We start from the raw sequence: 21276 nt of genomic DNA on the forward strand, positions 1-21276 counted from the left end.
TCATGTATTAGTCAGTGTTCTCCTCTGAGCACATGTTAACGCTGTGAGAAAACAGTTTCTGTTTTGGCATCAGCTGAGAAAAGAGCTATATTAGACGTTTGGCATGACCAGTTTATTCTACCAAAGATTAAAATGTTGAGGTATTACTTTAAACATTTTTGTGGGTGAGACAAAACCTGGCTGCAGGCAGACACTTGAGGCTCCGCCTCCAGTATCTTGAGTGATCATTTTCCTTCTAGTTATAATGCAGATATTGCTATGGTGATGTCGTTTTCAAGTGACTTTGCTCATGTTATCGTTTCATTTCATTAGCCAAGGGTTGACAGCTCTTGCATTATTACCATTAAAAAGATCAGCAGTGGTTTGCACACCTCTGACTCATGTTAATCTTCTGGTATGTATGTAGCATTTGGAGCCATTTGATTGTGAAATTAATACATTTGGCAGATCAACACACACACCCCTTTTTTTTGAAACAGCAAGCCTGTTCTGTAATCAAAGTAGGACAATGTGTAAACATCCCTTGATGCATGAAGTTTTTTCAGAATAAAATGAGGACCTATAATGCTAACATGTTTCCTCACACGTGTCTTTGCTGTCATGCATCATGAGGTGCTGTTATCACCTTTCAGTGATTTCTCACCTAACAGTCAGAGATTTCTCTTCTGATAGCTCTGAAACATCTCATCAGTGATTGGTAAACTTTTCATGTACAGACCGAAGTTTGATTTCCCTTGGAGTACATTGCTCACACGGCCCAGGTCTACAGAGTTTTAACATCTTTTTATGATAAACCACTGATTACAAGGAAAGAGGATTAGGCAAGTACATAACTTGATAGGACACAGGCCTCACAAATGATCTGTTGCTTATTTATGAGGCCTGTGTCCTATCAAATCATTATATTTACTTGCCTAGGCCTCTTTTCTAGGGTAATCAGAGACACATCTCTGTAGCAGAGTTGCATTATGTGCAGAATCTAAAAGTCAGTCTTCCCATTTGGTTTGAGACTTTGTTTGGAAATCAGCTTTTTTGTTTTCATTTTGAAATGGTTGCTCAGAGCTGCAATGACGCATTGTTTAGGCTTTTAGAAAGCTGTAAGGTTTTATATTGGAAACCGTTCACTTTCTAGGCTCTTTTGCAGTGTTTCTACTGGAAATACACCAATGGTGAGTGTTTATTAGAGTAGGATAGGTAATTGTTGGCATGACAATCAGTCTTCTCTCTTTCATCCCACTATAAACTGACTTGTGTTTCCCTTTATCCATGGTCCAGTGTCAATATTCAAATTTGTCAGGCTGATGATATCTATTAGTGTGGGTTATAAATGTGAAAAAAACTGTAAATGAATCAATCAACCTGTCATTTTCAGGTGCTGCGTGGTGAGAGGGAAACAGTGGATGCGGCATGCTGAGGCCACTCCCCCTGGCTCAGGATGAGTGTCAGAGATGGCGCTGCCACCATGGCAACGAACGCAGGTGGAGGAGGAGGGGGAGGTGGGCCAGCTAACCCTAACGATCACGATGGCCGCTCATACCTGCTCCAGATCTACCCACGGCTGGCTGCCCATCCCTCCACCTGCTGCAACCTTAGGTGAGTATCCTACAGTGTTACTGCTAAGGAATGTAAAACCAGCAACTATTTATTTTTTAGCTATGATGTTGTTGAAAAAGATAAGCAGAGTTGTTTGTTTGAATCTCTACATTTTTATGAGTTGTCTTATGACTTTTCTTTACTCTCTCCTACTTCCAGAGTGCAGAAGGATGCAACAGCAGCCTCTGTGATCTCAGACGCTGCCACGGCGCTGGGGCTGGACCCTGGTCGTCTGTATGTGCTGGCAGAGGTGAAGGAAAGTGGTGGAGAAGAGTGGGTGCTGGAAGCCGGAGACCTGCCGGTACAGAGGTTTCTGCTGTGGCCTCGGAAGGCCCAGGAGGAACACCCTCAGAGCCTCGGCTTTTACTTCCTACTACAGGTAGAGTTGACGACACACAGTTCACTTTGCTGTCATGCGTAGTGGATGTGGACCTCTAAGAAAAGTCCTCCCACTGTCTGACTATTGCATCCTGCTTCCTTCTGCTCTCTCTTCCTCTTTGTTGCCATTTTCAGCAAGAAACAAAAAAACAAGATGTCAGCCTAATGCTTGAAGATTTTTAAAAATGGAAAAATGTAGCAAGTAAATTTGCCACATCCAAAATGTTTCCCACTGTGTTTTCACCTTTCTTCATACAATATGTAACAGGAGCACATGTGAGCACAGTCCCATTTGGGCCTGCCCTTAGCAATTTTGACAGTTCAAGAAATTCTGTCTCAGAAAGACACAGCGTCAGCTGTTAAGAGTTTTACAGGCATTTTTCTTTTCCATTCCCTGATCCAGGAAAGGAACCATGATGGCTCTATCCATTATGTTCACCTCCCACCTGTGTCCAAGGAGCAGGAGGCACAGCGACTAGCCGCCAGGGGCTTCCTTCCACCTCCACAGGACGACTTTGCAGACCTCTGCAACCTCCCCGTCCTCAATGAGGACAGGATATTAAATAACCTGCGCACACGCTTTTACAAGAAAAAGATCTACACCTATGCAGGCAGCATCCTCATTGCCATCAACCCCTTCAAGTTCCTGCCCATATACAACCCTAAGTATGTCAAGATGTATGAGAACCACCAGCTGGGCAAACTGGAGCCTCATATCTTTGCTATCGCAGATGTGGCTTACTATGCCATGCTCAGGAAGAGGGTCAACCAGTGCATTGTCATCTCTGGTGAAAGTGGCTCGGGTAAGACCCAGAGTACCAACTTCCTGATCCACTGTCTAACTGCGCTCAGCCAGAAGGGTTATGCCAGCGGAGTGGAGAGGACCATACTGGGAGCAGGACCAGTCCTGGAGGTAAGACGCTAATTATGTTACAGTAGTGAAGGGAAGGTTTTTTGCCTGTGTTTACTCCACCTGTCATTTTGACTGACAAGAAGCTCATCTCGAGGTGTTTTTCTTTAAAAATGAAGGCAATTTAATCTGGTTTTAGGAACAGGTTAATGCTTGTGAAGAGATGAGAGATGGGATAAAGCATGTGGTACAAAAGCCACCATCTGTCTTATAATGTCTATAATGGCAACAGAACAAAGAATGAAAGTTAAATTGTGTTAGTGAAACAGGTGACTCCAGTAGTTCCCCATTAGCTCTGGGGTTCTTTCCACCTGTTTTTCTCATATGTCACATGGAAATTATCTCATGATGCAGATTATGTGTTATAGCTATTCATGCCTAGTTTCTTTTCTTCAGTGTCTTCAGTCAGATGTAAAATGTATTGCTGTTTCCCTTAAGTCAAATCCAGCAATGACGGTGCTTCCTCAAAAGTGACTCACCATGTTACCAAGGCATGCAAAAGCACAAACATAAGAGGATGCTTAAAAATACTGAGTTGTTACATTTTGAGATTATTTTGGGGCACAGCAATCGTAAAACATATGAAAGTATCATTCAGTGCTGAGCCAAATGTATTTTCAGGCATTGACTCAATTGCACATGGGCTGAGATAATGGGGCATAAGTTAGTCTGTGTACAGTTTAAAATACTTCAACATGAAGATTATGGTTTACCCAGAAAGAAGAAATGAAAAAGAGGATGGGAAGTTAACCAAGCGCCATTAACCCTTTCATGTGGCCCCTTGCCTTTGAAAAAGCTGTGGGAATCTAGAAAAGATAGGGCTGTTTCTCGGTTCTACATCACATAGCAAACAAACACTGATGTTTCAGATTATGTATTTGCTCCTCTTGGTCTCTTTGGCCTATCTCATTGTGTAACACTATGTTCTGGGTTCTGGTTTTGACCATTAAAATATGAACAACTTTCATCAACGACTTTCATTTGGAGCTGTTGACCAAACACTAGCATGTCTTTGTTGCTCTTTCATTCAGGTGACTGTGATCCTCCTCCTGCTTTCTCCTCTGTGAGAAATTAGATGCTTGCACTGACTAGTTCTCTGCACCTGCTGGCAGGACACAATAAACTAAAGCTGAAATCAAATGGAAACAGAAAATGTAGAGATAGCTAGAGGGGAAATATCTTTCAATAAAGTATGAAAACTCAGTAAATTATTTTTTTCTCACTATAATGCCAGCTGGTTGATAATAATGTTGCACATTTTGCAGGCCTGAGTGTGGACAGGCAGACTGACCAACAGCCTGTTCATCTGATTCATACAGACTGTAACAGTGATACACAGGAAACAGCAGTGCTTATTAGACGACACACACCCCCACAATACACATCTTCATTATCATGATTTAACCTTGAAAATGCATATTTTCACTTTGTTAGTGGACCAAATCAAAACATAGTTATTCATAAGGCATGCAACTAATGATTAGTTTTAATATGAATTTATCTGCAGATTGTTTTCTCAATTAATTGATTGCTTTGTTTATGAAATGACAATTTTGACATGATTATGAGTTTTTCTCAGTCAAATATAAAATGTATTAGTCCATGAATTTGTATGCAGGCACTTAGACACGCTTTATGTGGTGTCACCGGTGATTGAAGGCTTCTGTCTATAAGGCCGCTGAGTGTGACTTTATGCTGCAGACAGTTAAATAACCAGGGCTCATTGCAAACTACAGCTCTCAGTGTTTGGTGACAGAGGAGGCACATACAAATATGTGTAGACAAGTAGACATCTGTTAGCTTTTACATAGTTTAACAAGAAACGGTTGCATCATGAAAGGCAAGTTATCACACAGTATTGTTTTTGCTTTGGGTTTTAATCCCTGAGCTACGTGGCAAAGAACAGAGTTGACTTGGTTTTGTTTATTTTTCACCCCTGTAATGAGAAACGGGGTCTCCTCCACTTTGACATATGGAAGAATTTACCTCTGGTCAGACCTCAAGCAGGGTTATTATTGTGAAGTCATTTTCAGCATTCAAGTCCCTCCCACTCTCTTATAAGCAACAGACCATTGTGAGTGTTGTTTAACATTGAACTCCATCCATGTGTGTGGTGTACTGGGTGGCATGAGAGTGTGTGACCTCGGGCCATAATATGTTTTAGAGTGCTTCTTGTGAGCGATGTAATCTGGGTGTACGTTTGTGATTTGAGATATAGAGGGACTAGAGATGGAAGATAAAAAATGAAGCTCTGCCTGAGGCTGCAGTGTAAATGTCAGACCAGGATGCTCTCTTTTGCTGGACAATCACCTGAATACTGTGCAGACAAAAAGCAGAAATCCATGTACTTTAGTTTCAGTTTAGTAGCCTTCCTTGGAGTGGGGAACTAATTACTTTCAGGCTGATCTGGAAGTAAATCTCCTCCACATATTTCTGTTTTATTTCACAGTAACGTGGCTAAAAATAGACCCTTTAGCTAGAAAAGCCGTTTGAGGAATGTGGTTTATTCCAAGTACGAAACGGTGCTGAAAAGTGAAAACTGTTAAAAAAGACCCATGACAGTTCATTGGAACACATATATACTCTGAAACAAAAACAAATTAAACAGAAGTTTGATGGGAATCATCCACAAGCAGTAGGCTTGAAATTTAATGACAAGCGTACATGGATGGTGTATCCATCCATCGGCTGTCACATCCCCATCAACTCCATCCCCTCTGGCTCAGTGCTGGAGCTGCTGCTTTCAGATGCATGTGAATAAGCAGCATCTGAAAGCACTGGTCCCTTGATGTGTGTCAGTCTGTCAGAGTCTTTGGTTCCGGATGGCTGATGGAGGGAAGAAGGGGGAAGGCGATGGAGAGATTTTCCCCTCCATCAGCAGAGTTCTGGTCCCTTTGGCAGACACACACTGCCACTCTGCCGTTCACTCCCAGAATGCAGTGTGCGTGTGTGTGTTAGCCCAGTCCAGAGCTGTGGTTGCAGGGGCAGACAGGGAGACGGGTTCGGTCTTTGCTGGCCCTCGTCAGTGGAGGAAGTGGAGACGAGATTTCATGTGCAACCAGTCTGTCAATCACCCTATTGAACAGCTGTACATTTCCCATTTAAGTATTACAGCACCCAAATGTGCATTTTATTCAGACACGTTGAAGTGTGAGTGGAGGCTGCTGCTTTTAACATTTTTCCAGACTATCACGTGCTGTGAGACTCCCCTGGTTAGTTTATGTGAAAAGACAACACCCACCAGCTTTTCCAGCTTGTTCATGAGATGGCTGACATGAAACAAAAGTTGCTTTACAGAGGAAGCAATAACTCCTTTGAAAATTATGTTCCCTGCAGTTTCTCTCCACACAAATAGTCCACCTCTGGTGGTTCCTTCCTGACAACCTCCAGTCAAGGCATTATATATGGAGTGTGGATTTCTATTTTTAGACTGATTCAGTGAAGGAATTCTACTTTGGCAAAGGGGTTTTATTTGGGTCTTTTTTTTGTCCTGGATGCTGATCAGGTTACATTGGTGGAAAATGCAAAGTGTGTGTATGTGTGCGTATCCTCAAGCTATAGGGGAGGTCTACAGGCCCCGGGTCACATTTTGAGGAGATGAGATCATCGTTAGTGGTGCTGGATGCTGGCTGTGTTGCTGGCAGATTGAATGGGCCCCAACCTGAAACCGTTTGGGAAAGCCTCTGTCCTACTTTAGTGCATTGTCTAACGTCTTTTTATTCTATATTCTATTATATTCTGTAAATTCCCTTCCTTTGTTGGAAAGGGAGAGATTGTCTTTAATACCTTCTGCAGTTTGAACAAATAGGGCTTCTGCCTGCAGAACAGCTCACCAGCTCTAAATGAGCATTTGACTTGTGAACTGGTCCAACTGGTTGATCCTCTGTTACGTAGTTCTTTGGTGTCTTTGCCAGCTTTGAAGCCTATTTATTCTTAATGTCAGCAAGGCCCTCCTCTGTTGCAGAGAGTTCACTGACACATGGCTGACAGTATTTTGGAGATATGAGTCAACAGTAGGGAAATACGGAGTACGGACATACGGACAAGTTTTTCTTGTCCTGGTGTATTTGCTGCTGGAATTAATAAAAGCAAATCTTCAGACCAAGACCTTCAAGACCTGAGTAGCCTGACTCTAATGTTGTACACTGTATTTATGAATACATCAATACATTAAAAAGATATTCAAAAAATTGCAGCACACAGATAAAAAAAATTGAATTAGACAGAGATTACACTTTTTCTGGTGTGTCTCAGCAGCACTCTGAATATCTTTCTGTTCAGCCTCCTATTTCAACAAAAAGGAAGCTGTTCTAGATAGAAATCTCTGACCACACCTTAGCTTCTTGCTCATTAACTGTAAAAAAAAAAAAACACTAAAACCTAACCTGCTAGTTGTTACTGTTAAATCCCCCTTGCTAAGTTCCCAGTCTCTTTCATGCCACTCTGTCTCACAGCTTCAGACAGGAAGCTCCTATCATCCGGAACCCTCTTTAACAGGAAGCAAGTACGACACGGGAAGTAGCGGCAGTAGTTCTCGCTGCTGCTTGCTCAGAGCCTTGAGGGGTGTGTATAGAGACCAAAGTATTGTATTGTTGTTCAGGAAGTGCAGAGGAGTAGCTGACCGTTCTGTCTGCTGATCCATTGTTTTATCTCTGAGTTACAGGTTGCACCTCTGTATTCCTCAGCTATATTTGGTCAGGCTGGGTGGCATTGTGTATGAGTCTGGGAAAAGTTGGCATTACTGGGTTTAAGTTGCTGCGTCATGTGCACTAGTCATTCATCTCATACACACACACACACACACACACATACATATACAAAGCCTTTACTGTAATCACATCATCCAGAATCATTTTGAAGAGTAGGACATGCTGTTCCTTACAGGCCAAATACAGCTTACATGTAGCAGCATGCTGCAGGCCACTTCAGGGTCTATTCATGGTACTGTGACCACACCACAAGCTGGAGTTTGATGTGGTACCATCTAGACATGGGTGGAGCTGCTTGAAATGACTCCAATCTGGTAAAACACCAGACCACAAAAGGAGCAAAACTGGTGCTTGAAAACTTAATCCTAACTATTCTTTTTTCCCTTTTAGCATGTGTCTTGTCCTCTTGCATTCAAGGGGTGGGTTGAGAAAACGATGTACAAAAAATTTAACTTTAAACCATATAAATTACCCAACTTTCCCCTGTACTGTTGTTTTGATGGATGTAAAGTAGACTCTTGAGGGTGGACACTGATCTTTTGAACAGGTGTTTTAACATCATAATTTTTGTATACTAGAAATATAAGAGATACAAACATGAAGTACTTTTTCTTTTTAAGCAAAGATAACGCTCTTTCAGTTTCAGTTTAACAGCTCAGAAAATTGGGAAAGTTGTATGTGATATATAAAAGGCAGTTTTGTTTCTTTTTTTAGTTCAAAGGCTTAACAGAGTTAAGGGTGTGAAGCCAACAACCGTAAGAGTGTCAGATCACGGTCTTTAGAGTAAGGGTCATTTTTATTAGTTTCCCAAAATGTTATTGCTGCAGGGAAGTTATAATTTGACTTCTGTATTGGTTTACAGCTGTATAGTCTGTTGCCACAATGAGCTGCTGCAGAAGTTGGTTATGAATTGTTACACCACTCATGATGTATAATGTTGAAATGTCTGTGGGGTATGTGATGTTCAGACTAAACGAGCTTTAAAGATGAGGATTGCTGAAACTCTTGCACAAAGAAAAAGCTGTGTTCTCTGGTTTCCTCCTGGACTCAACTCTGTCCTGTACAGATGGTTCCCTCATATGGTTGTTGCTGTGTTCCATTTGTGACAACTGTTCCTGTTTGGCGATGCAGTTAGTCTTTGCTTCTGTGTAGGGTTTTTTCTTTTTCTTTTTCTTTTTCTCAGACTTATCCCTAAAATATAGACAATTGTACATTTTATCATTAAACTGAAATTTAGGTGCAGCTCATATGCCCTTTGTTATATGTTGCTTTGTGTAACTGTACTAATGTTAGTGCAGGGAAGTGTCTGATCTGCTTTCCACTCTTTGCTAATAATAGCAATCATCTATTACAATCAACTAGTGCATACTGAAGCAATTACTTTTTTTTCCCCCCAACCACCACTACCACACAACTTTATTTCCACTATGCTGTCATCTAACACAAGTTAGTTTGTTTCCACAGTGGTTGATGCAGCGGCCATGTGACAAGTGGCCTAATACTTTTCATAGAAGCGTTACTGAGTCAGAATTCATAGCTATATGTATGTAAATTGTGAGTTGTTTAGGGCTACAACAAATCACTGTTGTCATAACAGTAACCCAAAGATGTTCAATTTAACATGATGAATGACAAAGAAAAACAGCAAATCTCCACATTTTTAATACTAGAACAAGCAAATATTTGGCAGTTCTTACTGGCTCGATTTTCTGTCGATCTTCTAATTGATTAATATCCTAATCCTTTCACTGCTAAAATCCTTATATGTAAATCATGCCATGTGAACCAACACATCAACAGTCTTTTAGTGAGCCGCAAGTCATTTCCTCTTGAAACACAGTAGTGCTATGTCATTCTGTTAAATAAGGAATTTAGAGATACTTGCTTCTGACCTTCAGGAGGTTAATTTAGAAGTAGTTCAGTACAACCGTGTTTATTGGAACATTCGCCATTATTGAAACCAGCCCCCTCTGAGCGCTATTGACGCCATTATTGTACCTCAAAGAATCAATTCTTTGTTAACAATTCAGTTGAGTTAAGCTCGAGGGGTTTAAGTGAAGTTGGTGGGATATAGGGGCGGCTTGAAGCGGGGCCAAGCATAGAGGAGGAACTGTGTAGAGACGTGGTTGCATTCAATCACTGCCAACATCATATGATCTCACCAAAGCATTTTTCACATTCAGGACAACAACAAACAGTGATTATTTTGTCACTAAGTACAGTTGGTGTTTTGCCTCCACATTACAGCTACTGTGATTATATAGCTCATTACCCCGCTGCTCGGCTCTCCAGTTTATCCTGTAATTGAAGAGTGTATCGGTTTAAGTTTGACCCAAAGATCATCACTGATATAGTTGTGTGTGTCTGTTGCTGAATGAGAGAGCATGTCCACCTAGAGGTCTGATCAGTTTTTGCATGAGTGCCTGCTGTTGTCCTCCATGAATGTGGGAACTGTTTTTGTGGCGGTTGGACCATTTAGAGTCCTTTTGTGAGTGTATCCATGCTGTAGTGAGGTGTCAGTGTCAGGGCCTTGGCAGCGCCTGTGGAAACGTTTAACTGAAGCTCTTTTGAGGAGAGCTAGAGTTTAAAGGATGCAGCAGTGCCTCCATGTTACAGCAATAAGGCCTAGCAAGCAAACACAAGCTGTAGCTTTTTATTGATCACAAAAAAAGTTTTTTCTCCTTTCTTTCAGATTTGCCATCGGTAGGCATGTTGAAATTATGCCAGAAAAAATCTAAAAACTAATACTTAGATCATCACAGAAGTGACCACAGAGGGAACTACACAAAGCTTGGGGGAAGTACGACAAGTCACGGGGCATACAAAGTTGTTTCTCAGGAGTCAACAGCAAATTCAATTTGTTGTTTCTGTGAATATCTAATCTTGCATACGCCATCAGACTGTTTCCTTCCACATATTTTTTTTTTGTTTTATCATGTCAGTGCAAGTTTATCCTAGACCTAGCGTTAAATGTCTTTTTAAAGTATATAATTTCTACTTTCTCTCTCTGCCCCAGTTGCTTGTTGAGACAAACAGCTCATAAACTGCACTGTTTTAGAGACACTCCCCTAGTTTGGTTTGTAAGGAGAAGTGTGTGTGTATGCGAAGGGGGCTGAATGGGGATGTGAGACTTTATTCTGGTAGGTCTGGCTCTGTTGAAGTGGAAATGTACAGGGGAGTGGGGCTGCCAGAACAGCCTGCTCACCGCAGAAAGGAATCGGTTAAGACAGTGTCGGACGTCATGAGATGATCACTGGCTATGCATACCCACAGCACATGTACACATTGCAGATTGCTGAGCCGCCCTGCTCTCTCTCTCTTGCCCTTTCTCTCTCTTTCTCTACTTCTCACTCTCCCTTCCTTCTTTTTCCTTCCATAAACTCCCCCGAGAGCACCCATATGTCGTAAGAATGCAGATTAGACCACGTTTTTCCATGGACACGGTTTGGCAAGCTGTCTCTTTGCTTCCTCATACCTACTAAGCCTTCCAGCCAATTAGATCACTTGCTAATGGGCATGTTCGAATACGAATGATGCTGTGACATGTTTAGCATTCCCTCCATGCTGCAGCGGCCTGGACTTTGTAGAGATTTCCCAGGGTTTTGTGCTCTTGGCTGCAATGTTTGTGGAGTGGGGGTGATCAGAAACAGTACCGGACACAGTGGGCAGCACTGAGCAGTGAGACACTTTGGAGTATCAGTGCTAAAACACACTAATCTGACCATCATAACTGGAACAGAAGTAACAGCTCTGTACTCTTTAAAGCACAGGCAACATTTGAAATAAACGTTAAGTTTTACACATTATATACTGACATGCTAAACATAAAACTAAATATGCACTCTGAATAATATGTGGTACACTCACTCACATGCAAAAAAAAGAAAGAAAAAGATAGACGGCTAAGAAAGTGAGCGGGAGGAAAGGGACCTTGTCTGAGCAAGTCCAAGTTGATGGATCATTCTGGTAACTGATAAGTAAAAAATATGTATCTCTTTCATCAATAAGCAAGAACTCTTGCCTCATACTTCCCTCAAGTCTCAAAACTATTGGCTTTAGATATATAGAGATGTAAGATTATATTACATTGTTGTAAATGGGTAAAGAGCAAAGAAGAGTTTAGTAATACAAGAGAAGAGCTTAAGCTAATTCTACATGGGTCTGAGAGAGCAGTCCATCCCAAGGAATCTCAATCAGACCCTGTAGGTGTGTGTATGTATGTATGTATGTATGTGTGTGTGTGTGTGTGTGTGTGTGTGTGTGTGTGTGTGTGTGTGTGTGTGCGCGCGTTTGTTTGTGCCCCCTAACTCTAATCATCCCCAACACCACTGTATCAAATTCACCCTGCAACTGCTTTAGAGGACACAATGTGGCTCCTATTTAACATGCACTGAGTCAACTTCCCCTGCGGTGGCCTTTTGTTTGCCTGTGTGTGTGTGTGTGTGTGTCTATCTGTCTATCTGTAACCATGTGAGCATGTGCATCATGAAGAAAAAAAGAGTGCTATTCTGTTACCGTATCAATGCAATAAACGTGGGGGTCCCTCCACGAGGCCTGGTGGTTGGGTTCTGCATGCCCCTGGCTGAGATTAGCGTTAGCCTGGGGCCTGGAGAGAAACCCTGGTCCTGTCTGTCTCTGTTTCTGGTCTGACACTGCTATACAGAACGGCTGTCCCAACCTCATTTATCATCTCTGACCTATGCTCGCTCTCCTTTACTCACGCATACACACACACACACACACACACGAGCGGTGAACAAGAGAATGAGGGGAAAAAGGTCTTCAAGGAGGAAAGAAAGGAGGGAAAGAAAAGAAAGAGATGGATGGGAATAGAGTGAGAGGAGGCCAAGAGGGGACAACGAGTTGCAGATGCTCACCCCCTCCTAAGACCCCCCAACATACACACACACACACACACTATACACACACTGTCCCGCCTCCTTCCGTGGTCTCAGCTGCTTTTTAAAAACAAGATTTAACCCCTGGACTATCCAGTTTCTTTGTTGTCATGGTGATTTGTTGTGGTTGTTGCTGTTAACTTCAGTAAGGGTGCTGATGGATGCGCTGACTCGAAGGTGTGCTTCAGTTTTGTTTTTGCACTCAGTGGCACCTCCATATAAGGTTTGAAACTCAGCACCGTTCAGAGTTTGGTTTCAAAACATCAACAGTGAACAAGGCATAAAAACAAGCCCTGATACGAAGCTCCAGAGTAATAAACAGTTGTCATTCTGACTTCCTCTCTGTGTTTCTTCTCAGCCTGACGTTGGCTTTTGCATCAGTTACTTCACTGATTGATTTGAAAAAAAGATTAAGTTGCATTGAGAGGAAACACAGCTGTGGTAATGTTGCACTATCTGGAGAAGATGTTGGTTTATTTGGTAATGCACTGTATTTTACTTTTATCCCTTTAAACTGACCCTGTGTTTCTGTCCTCTGTTTTCTTTGCCAGGCCTTTGGGAATGCCAAGACAGCCCACAACAACAACTCTAGTCGCTTTGGTAAATTCATCCAGGTTAATTACCTGGAGAGTGGAGTAGTCAGAGGGTGAGTAATTAACACCAGCTACATGCTTGTGTATGTGTGTCTAGCGCTCTCAACAAGGCCTCACACAATGTCAGCCTTAATCTGCCGTATAACACCATACAGGAACATTTAAAAGATCATTTTTGAGTTCTGTATCCTCTTCCTATTGCACATCATCAGGGTCCTCTACCTCTTTATAACTTAATATCTTCCTTTTTGCTCCTTTTATGGCCTAGTCATGTGGTTCCGCCTCTGTGCAGTGTGTGTGCGGACTGAAAGTTTCAACCACTAGCATGTTCTTCCTTTTTCTCAGCAGTCAGACTCTGGTTAGGAGTCTGGTCAGCCGTGTCACTTCCTCATTTCCTCATCAGGAGAGGGGAACAGCTGCTCAATACAGTGTTTTTAAATAGGACAACATGTTATGCTAAAACTGTAGTGGAGTTTAAAGCTTAAGGGCAGCAGAGAAGAGTCTGGAAGCTGTTCAGACTAACAGGATGAGATTTTTCACGCTAGTGTATATGCAAACATTATATACTAGAAATAAAATTTGATTTGAAACATGTAAATGCCTGTGGCAACAGCTACCAAGCAACACAGTAAATGGGCATCCCCAACCTGATTATCCCCTAATGACACCAGGTCTCATCATGCTCTATTGAATTGCTTACCCTGAGAATGGTTTCTAATCCAATCATGAGAGTTGATTTTAGGTGGCTGGGGCTTCTGTGTTACAAAGTGAACATCAACAGTGGACTTTCTGGGTGGAAATAGAGAAAACTAAAACACCTCAAATAGTTTTACCACCACTTTAAATGTATCTCTCTGCCTAACATCAGTAAAACCAATGCAGCCCTGCTCTGAAGCCTTAACAAAGGCTGCCTGTCTATTTCTCCATCTCCAGTGGCAGCCATTCAGACAGTCAATAGAAGAGATTAACAAAGGGAGGGCTGCTGTTCCACTCTGCTCTGCTTTCTGGGTGGACTCACTAACTGACAGACGGGATGTTTTTATGCTCTCTCTCTCTCTCTCTCTCTCTCTCTCTCTCTCTCTCTCTCTCTCTCTCTCTCTCTCTCTCTCTCTCTCTCTCCCCCCCCCTCTCTTTTCCTTGCTCTGTCTCTCACTGTGGCTCACCCTCTGTGCGACTAATCCTTCCTCACTGGGCGTCTCATCTGAACGAGATGAAACAAGACCATGAAAAGCAACACCCACTTTAGTGGAGGTGTAAAAAGGAGGTGGTGTGTGAGGGACAGATGTCTAGAGAGCTGACGTACTGAATGTGTGTGTTATGAGACTTACTCCTTTGGTATATGCTGCCTGATAGACTGCAGCCTGCATGTCAGTCATCTCCTCTGTGCTTTGCTGGAAAAGATGCTCCTGTCGACATTCCTGCCGACGTGTACTGTTCTCAGATCAGCTCATGTGAACAGACAAGAAGCAGAACCTCCTGAGAAAACATGCAAACACAACATGCATATATCATGATGTAAATAATTAAAACAGGTCCACTGGACTAAATTACCCCCATGTGCATACAAACATTTGCAGAAAATACTACTTAAAAAGGGAACTTCTATCTAAGTTTTTCAAGAGGGTGCAGATAAAGCTCACATAGTTAAATTACTTGGGCTATTCATAGAGGTTTCATAGAGGCCTTAGATACAGTTGACACTTGTACGGGATGCCTAAAACTGGTTCAAGAAGTGTTTAGCAGATCAGTGTGTGAAGGTATTCAGCCTTATCTGAATTCCTGTCAGTTACTCAGGGAATGTCACAAGGCTGTGTCTTATCAAAGCATCAAATGCATACAACATATATATATATATATGCGTGTGTGTGTGTGTGTGTGTGTGTGTATCTTGAACTTGTTTGGTTAAAGATTAATCTTTACCCTTTGTATATTAAGGTTAAACAGTAACTAAATCAAATCAAACTCCAACATTTTTAAAGCATTAAAGTCATTTTTTGCATGGAAGTTGTAACACAGACTAGTAGTTGATCTGTACAGTAGATATATGTCTATAGTTGAGGCATCACTTATTGCAGATAGATGCTACAATGTTTCTCACAGCACAGCTCTATTCTTAGTGTATCATGAAGACTGGCGTCAGCGTTGTTTTTGCCTGGCTATAGAAAAAACAACTCTGACTTATAAAATCTGATTTAGACAACTTTATGGCCTTGGCCTGGTGAAGTGAGTAAATACCAGTGCTTTTAAAACGACATATCTCATGACTACAGTGGTCTGAAAGCATACCTCTACTCCTGCAGTAGCCTTCCAGTCTCCTCTATCCATCTCTACTATACAATACAATAAAATTAATTAATACCAGTTAGTTGTCTGGTTTTTGTTGTGTGTGTGTGTGTGTGTGTGTGTGTGTGTGTGTGTGTGTGTGTGTGTGTGATGTGCTACACAATAAATCCAACCATATCTGAAGGCTTTGTTCACTCTTTGATTGTTCCGACCATCTGCCCTCACTTCCCCTCCTGCTCCTCCCCTCATTTTTTATTACAAACCCACTTTCACATATGACCTGAAAATACACACACACACACACACAGAGGGACAGAGCTGAGTGACCTTAGTGTTAAGTGATTCATTCTCATTGTTTTTCTTCTTCCCCTTTTTTCTTCGTCCTTGTTACTCCCCCCCTCCTCCATGGTATTTTTTCTCTTTAGGGCTGTGGTGGAGAAGTATCTCCTGGAGAAGTCTCGTCTGGTGTCCAGAGAGAAGAATGAGAGGTAAGGAGGGACTGATGGGGTCTTGACCTCTCACCCACACTGACCTTCATGGGGCCCTCTGTGCAAACATGGGGAGTTTCCCCCTGGGAGCCTCTGCTGGACATGAAGTTCAGTTGAAGGCTTCAGTCTTTAGTCCTTGACTTTACATCTGTAAACACTTGTACACCCACACACACATACTCACACTGAGACTGTAGACTGAGATACTGAGACATCTATATATGTTAACTCTACTATCATTAGCTGTGTGTGGTTGGCCTTACACTTTGAATGTAGCAGTCACAGATCAAATTAATATAGTTTGGTTTGGCCTAGTTTTATTGAGACATTCAGTGATTCCTGTTTGTGTGAGTTAATGATTAACTGTTGCTGCACAAACAAATGATAAAGAAAAAAATGCTTTCCTGAGAGATGGCCTCAGTAGGCCCAAGCCTTTGTTACTCACAGTGACATTCACTACCGACTAGACTGTCAGTCTGTTGCTACATGTGTGACTAAGATGCAAACAAACTGTGTGATATAGATTAGTGATGAATGAGTCAAAAGAAGGGACTGACAGATTTTGATTACCACTTGCGTCACTGAAACCAACACAACATCTTGGCTTTTATTTAAACAGTTTCTCTGTTGAAGTAGATACAGCAAAAATACTTTTTCTAGCTATGCAAGTTATGTTTTATCTTCCCAGTTCAGATTCACACAGATACAGACACACACAAGCACTCGTGGGGATTGGTCTGTGAAACCACAATCTACCACTGAGCAGCTCCGCTGAAGCAGTCAGTGCTTTGTATAAAAAGACACTGTAGCTGTTTTGAGAGCTTCATTATTCAGTAGTTTCGTTTTCAGGTTTTCCCAGTTAGTTTTGGAAAAATCTTGTTTCTTTTCATTGACAAACCTGCCTCCTTAACCCTCAGGCTACCATCAGTGTACTGTTAATAACCCAGCCTACAGTTGCTGTTGACGGAGCATGTTCCCTGTCTAGTCAGGCAGTGACTCTACTGTATGATGTCATTGTTTCTTAGTAATAAGCATGGAAACTCATTACACTCGTGTGCTGTCGCCCGTCTACCTACCTGCCCAGTGATTGCTCAGGTGGAAAACTGATATCAACATCACTGAGCTTTAGCCATTGTCTTCTTTCTAATAGCTTTTTACAATGTGTTGACTCTTGGTTTATCACCAGAACTACTCCTTATTTGTGACCATAAACATGGAGCTCATAGTCACTGATAAGTGCTCACCAGATAATAAAACAAACAGATGATGGAATTTGAATTAATTAATCCACTTAAGCATTTGCTAATGGCTGATGTACAGGAAACTTTTTTTGCAGTAAGTACAGCATGTGTGAATTACATGCTGTGTATTGCCTTTACAGGAACTACCACGTGTTTTACTACCTGTTGTTGGGGGCTTCAGAGGAGGAGAGGAAGGAGTTTAAGTTGCTGCCGCCTGAAGAATACTTCTACCTCAAGCAGGTACAGTGCTGCCCTCCTGCCTGTGCTGCAGTTTACACACTATCCATTTGATGCAAACAGTAAAAAAAATTAAAAATCCTGACTTTTTGCTTCATCTAATATAATTCTGCCCTGTCTGTTCAGTTCGACATTCACTATTCAGTACTGTTAGTGAACTATAACCTGTTGTAATTTACTGAGTGGACCTGGTATTCATAGAGACTGTCAAGCTTCTGAATAAGCTGCTGTCTACTCTCCCTACCCACTGCGCACATGTGAACTGCATGTCAATTGAGCCGTCTTTGTTCTCTCACTCGTTTATATTCCCCTCTATCCTCACCCTCCTTTTCACTCACCTCTGTTCTCCACCTGCTTATTTTTTCCATTTTGCGTTTTGTGCTTTCATTTTCTCATCTTCGTGGATTCCTACAAACTATCTGTATTTCCTTGTAGCAAAACTTTAAGATAGAAGACGAGGAAGACCTGCGTCATGACTTCGAAAGGCTGCAGCAGGCAATGGAGATGGTTGGCTTCCTTCCCGCCACCAAGAAACAGTAAGTGAATCAGTGAACATGACCACTGTAGTTTGTGTAATTTAGAAAAGGACCTAATATCCATCCAGACGTGGTGGAGAAATTGTGAAGAAAATCAACCCCAAACCATTTTTCCACTCAGTCCTGGAAAGTTATTTTGGTCTGAGCATGGAGTCACATTACCAAAAATATAAATTACAACAAAGAGACTTTTAGAGCACTAGTGACAATATAACAATAGCTGCATCTAACGGGGTAATAAGGCAGTTTATTAGAGACAGTGTGCAGATACAATGCCTCTATTCAGTTTGAACATAAACAGATGACAAGACTGAAGAACAGCAGTGTGTAGAATATTTACTGTGTGTGTCATGTGACTGTATTGCAGCTGTTGCTTTCAGTTTATGTATTTTCTTTCTAACTGTGTTGCAGGATCTTCTCTGTCCTCTCTGCCATCTTGTACCTGGGCAACGTGACCTACAGGAGGAAGTCAACGGGCCGAGATGAGGGCTTGGATGTGGGACCGCCGGAGATCCTGGCTACACTCTCTGACCTGCTAAAGGTTACATATATTTTGTGACTCCATACTTCACTCTGAGCTGTGTGCGTGTGTTCGAGCTGTGTGTGTGACAGCGTTAACCTGTGCGTGTCCCTCCCAGGTGAAAGAGGAGCTGCTGGTCGAGGCGCTGACGAAGAGGAAAACGGTGACAGTCAATGACAAGCTGATCCTCCCTTACAGCCAGTCTGAGGTAGGCATCTCTGCAACTTGTCATTACTATAATAGCATCCAACATCACACTAATTTGTGGCCTTGTATGTCTGCTTCTTCCACTTTTATTGATACCACACCTACTGTACATCTCCTCTTTCAGTCAGTGTATAATGTTCAGCATTTTATTTTTAGGTCCCCACTTACAATTGCTTCTGTCTGTCTGCTTTCCTTTTTTTTGTGATATAATCTCATTCCAGAGCACTCTGTCAACCTGCATGTGCTTCTCTTCTGTTACAGTATGTTCACTGAAGTTTTCATCACAATATGCATCATCCCCTCTTCTCTCTCCTCAGGCCATCACAGCCAGAGACTCCATGGCCAAATCTCTGTACAGCGCCTTGTTTGACTGGATTGTCCTGCGCATCAATCATGCACTGCTTAACAAGAAAGACATGGAGGAATCTGTCCCGGTGAGACACTAATGCACACAAAATACATGCAAACTGATCTACCTGCACATTATAAAACACAATAAATATTTTTGATGTTGTTGATGATTGTCATGCATTCCTCATGGTCTGTTTTCCAGTGCTTGTCCATTGGTGTCCTGGACATTTTTGGCTTTGAGGACTTTGAGACAAACAGCTTTGAGCAGTTCTGCATCAACTATGCAAACGAGCAGCTGCAGTATTACTTCAACCACCACATCTTCAACCTGGAACAGGTAAGCAGTTTTGTTTGTTTCCTTCGTCCTAAAATTACTTGACGTGACACACCGCAGGAACATTTGCTTCCTTATGTGATCCGAACTTCCGACTCTTCTCACCACTCTTTGTTTATATTAATGACCGTAATAATGACTCACCTAAACATTTCCTGGTCTCTAAAAGGAGGGAATGTTACATGTCAGCTCACACTAGTTTATCTTACCCTCAGAGTCCAGGGTTAGGATAGGAATATGAATTTAAGTTGAATAGATTTCATAATATTTAGTTATTTAGTCAAACTTCATTTGGAAAATGTTACACTGCTCCATCTTTTTGGCATACACAATAAAAAACAGTTAACATCTCTCATGGATGTTTAGTAAGCAGTATTAGGAGTATTAGTAACTTTTTTTTTATTTTTTAGATTAATTAGTGAAATAATTTAGGTCATCAGGGAAATGGCCAAACCTCTACAAACCCTACTAATACTTCACCAATGAGCTGGTTCACTGAAATGTTCTGTCCTGCCTCATGCAGGAGGAGTACCAAGCAGAGGGAATCACCTGGCACAACATCGACTACACAGACAATGTGGGCTGTATCCATCTCATCAGCAAGAAGCCCACTGGCCTGCTCTACCTGCTGGATGAGGAGAGCAAGTAAGACAGAGCTACCGATGATTCACTCAGTTTCAGTCATGTCTTTCGTTTCTGAGTGGGAATTAAATTTGTTTTCTCTTTCCTTCTGTCTGCGCCTGTGCTCCAGCTTTCCCCATGCCACAGATGAAACATTATTGGCCAAATTCAAGCAGCAGCACCAAGGCAACAAGTACTTTGTCCCCACACCGGTCATGGAGCCTGCCTTCGTCATTCGCCACTTTGCTGGAAAAGTCAAATATCAAATCAAGGTAAGCAGGACGATGGACTTATTGTTACATTTAAATGTGACCTAGATGGTTCGTTTGTTTGTTGACCGTAGTTTTTGTAACGCTCTCAATGTGTTTGACCTCACCAGGATTTCCGGGAGAAGAACACAGACCACATGCGCCCTGACATTGTAGCATTGCTGCGCAGCAGTGACCGTGCATATGTGCGGCAGCTCATCGGCATGGACCCAGTGGCCATGTTTCGGTGGGGCATCCTGCGCGCCACCATCCGAGGCATCGCTGCTTTCAACGAGGCGGGCCGGTCCTGGGCTGCCAAAACTTCAGGTACATAAACAGTGTACCGTTGTCTGCCTGCTCTGGGTAAAGTAATGGATATTAAATATGGAAGGTTTTGTATTGTTCTTTTGTTATTGACCACATGCTAACTCTGTCTGACAGATATTTAGGCTTAATCAGTCAGAATTAATTTAGCCATGCAACATGGATGTGTTGTGTGTCAGTTCTGGTGATTTACTGTCTGGTTGCTATCAAAGCGTGTCAGTGTCATATCATAGCTGTATCCTCAGACCACTAGTGCAGCTTATACCACAACATCTGACTGCTGCAGTTTCTCTGCTCTGTAATTAGCCTTTCAGGTCAGCACATAGAGGAGTAAGGAGTTCAGAAACGTGAGGTTTTGGGAGATTTTGGCATTTTCTCTGCAAATCTCAATCCTCCAGACTATTTTTGTGCTCTCAGATGTAGCCGATTGACGTAGGAGCCTTTTTATGTGGATTAACAAGATTTAATGAAGTTAACGCAAAAAAAACGAAAACAACTAAGCTGCTGCAGCCATTGACTCTGATCAACCTTGATGCTGCCAGAATTCCTGCTTATGGTTAATACACTGTTTCACTTGATGATAATGTGTATTGTGTGTTTATTTTTTTTAAGGTGTTGTCCGTCCAATCTCCAGAACTCCTTTAGGAGAGCTTCAACGGTCCAATGCCCCAATAGAGAGAATGTACAAGTAAGTAATACACATACCTGAATATGAACTTTGTCCTACTTCATCTTTATTGTGTTTGGACTGGTTTTCTAACTGTCAGGTCTGTTTCCTTTGGAGGAATCTGTGCCATAGTACCTG

At 42.0% G+C, this 21276-nt stretch overlaps 1 protein-coding gene across 9 annotated transcripts in view; it reads left to right on the forward strand.

The window, feature by feature from the left end:
• The window catches only part of LOC108881337 (unconventional myosin-IXb), a 54038-nt gene that overhangs the window by 18239 nt on the left and 14523 nt on the right, over window positions 1-21276 (forward strand). For all 9 annotated transcript variants that reach the window (XR_007814878.1, XR_007814879.1, XM_018673277.2 and 6 more), the window contains exons 2-16: window positions 1373-1593; window positions 1753-1972; window positions 2375-2884; window positions 13040-13134; window positions 15790-15852; window positions 17234-17333; window positions 17766-17866; window positions 18278-18407; window positions 18505-18594; window positions 18911-19027; window positions 19147-19281; window positions 19802-19923; window positions 20030-20171; window positions 20279-20474; window positions 21084-21159. Coding sequence is in view for 7 of the 9 variants with exons in the window: in XM_018673277.2 (XP_018528793.1) it covers window positions 1436-1593; window positions 1753-1972; window positions 2375-2884; window positions 13040-13134; window positions 15790-15852; window positions 17234-17333; window positions 17766-17866; window positions 18278-18407; window positions 18505-18594; window positions 18911-19027; window positions 19147-19281; window positions 19802-19923; window positions 20030-20171; window positions 20279-20474; window positions 21084-21159 (2255 nt within the window). In the remaining 2 variants the exon portion in view is untranslated. The remainder of the gene's footprint in view (window positions 1-1372; window positions 1594-1752; window positions 1973-2374; window positions 2885-13039; window positions 13135-15789; window positions 15853-17233; window positions 17334-17765; window positions 17867-18277; window positions 18408-18504; window positions 18595-18910; window positions 19028-19146; window positions 19282-19801; window positions 19924-20029; window positions 20172-20278; window positions 20475-21083; window positions 21160-21276) is intronic.

This window comes from Lates calcarifer, linkage group LG17 (genome assembly GCF_001640805.2).
Source record: "Lates calcarifer isolate ASB-BC8 linkage group LG17, TLL_Latcal_v3, whole genome shotgun sequence".
Classification (NCBI taxonomy): domain Eukaryota; kingdom Metazoa; phylum Chordata; class Actinopteri; family Centropomidae; genus Lates; species Lates calcarifer.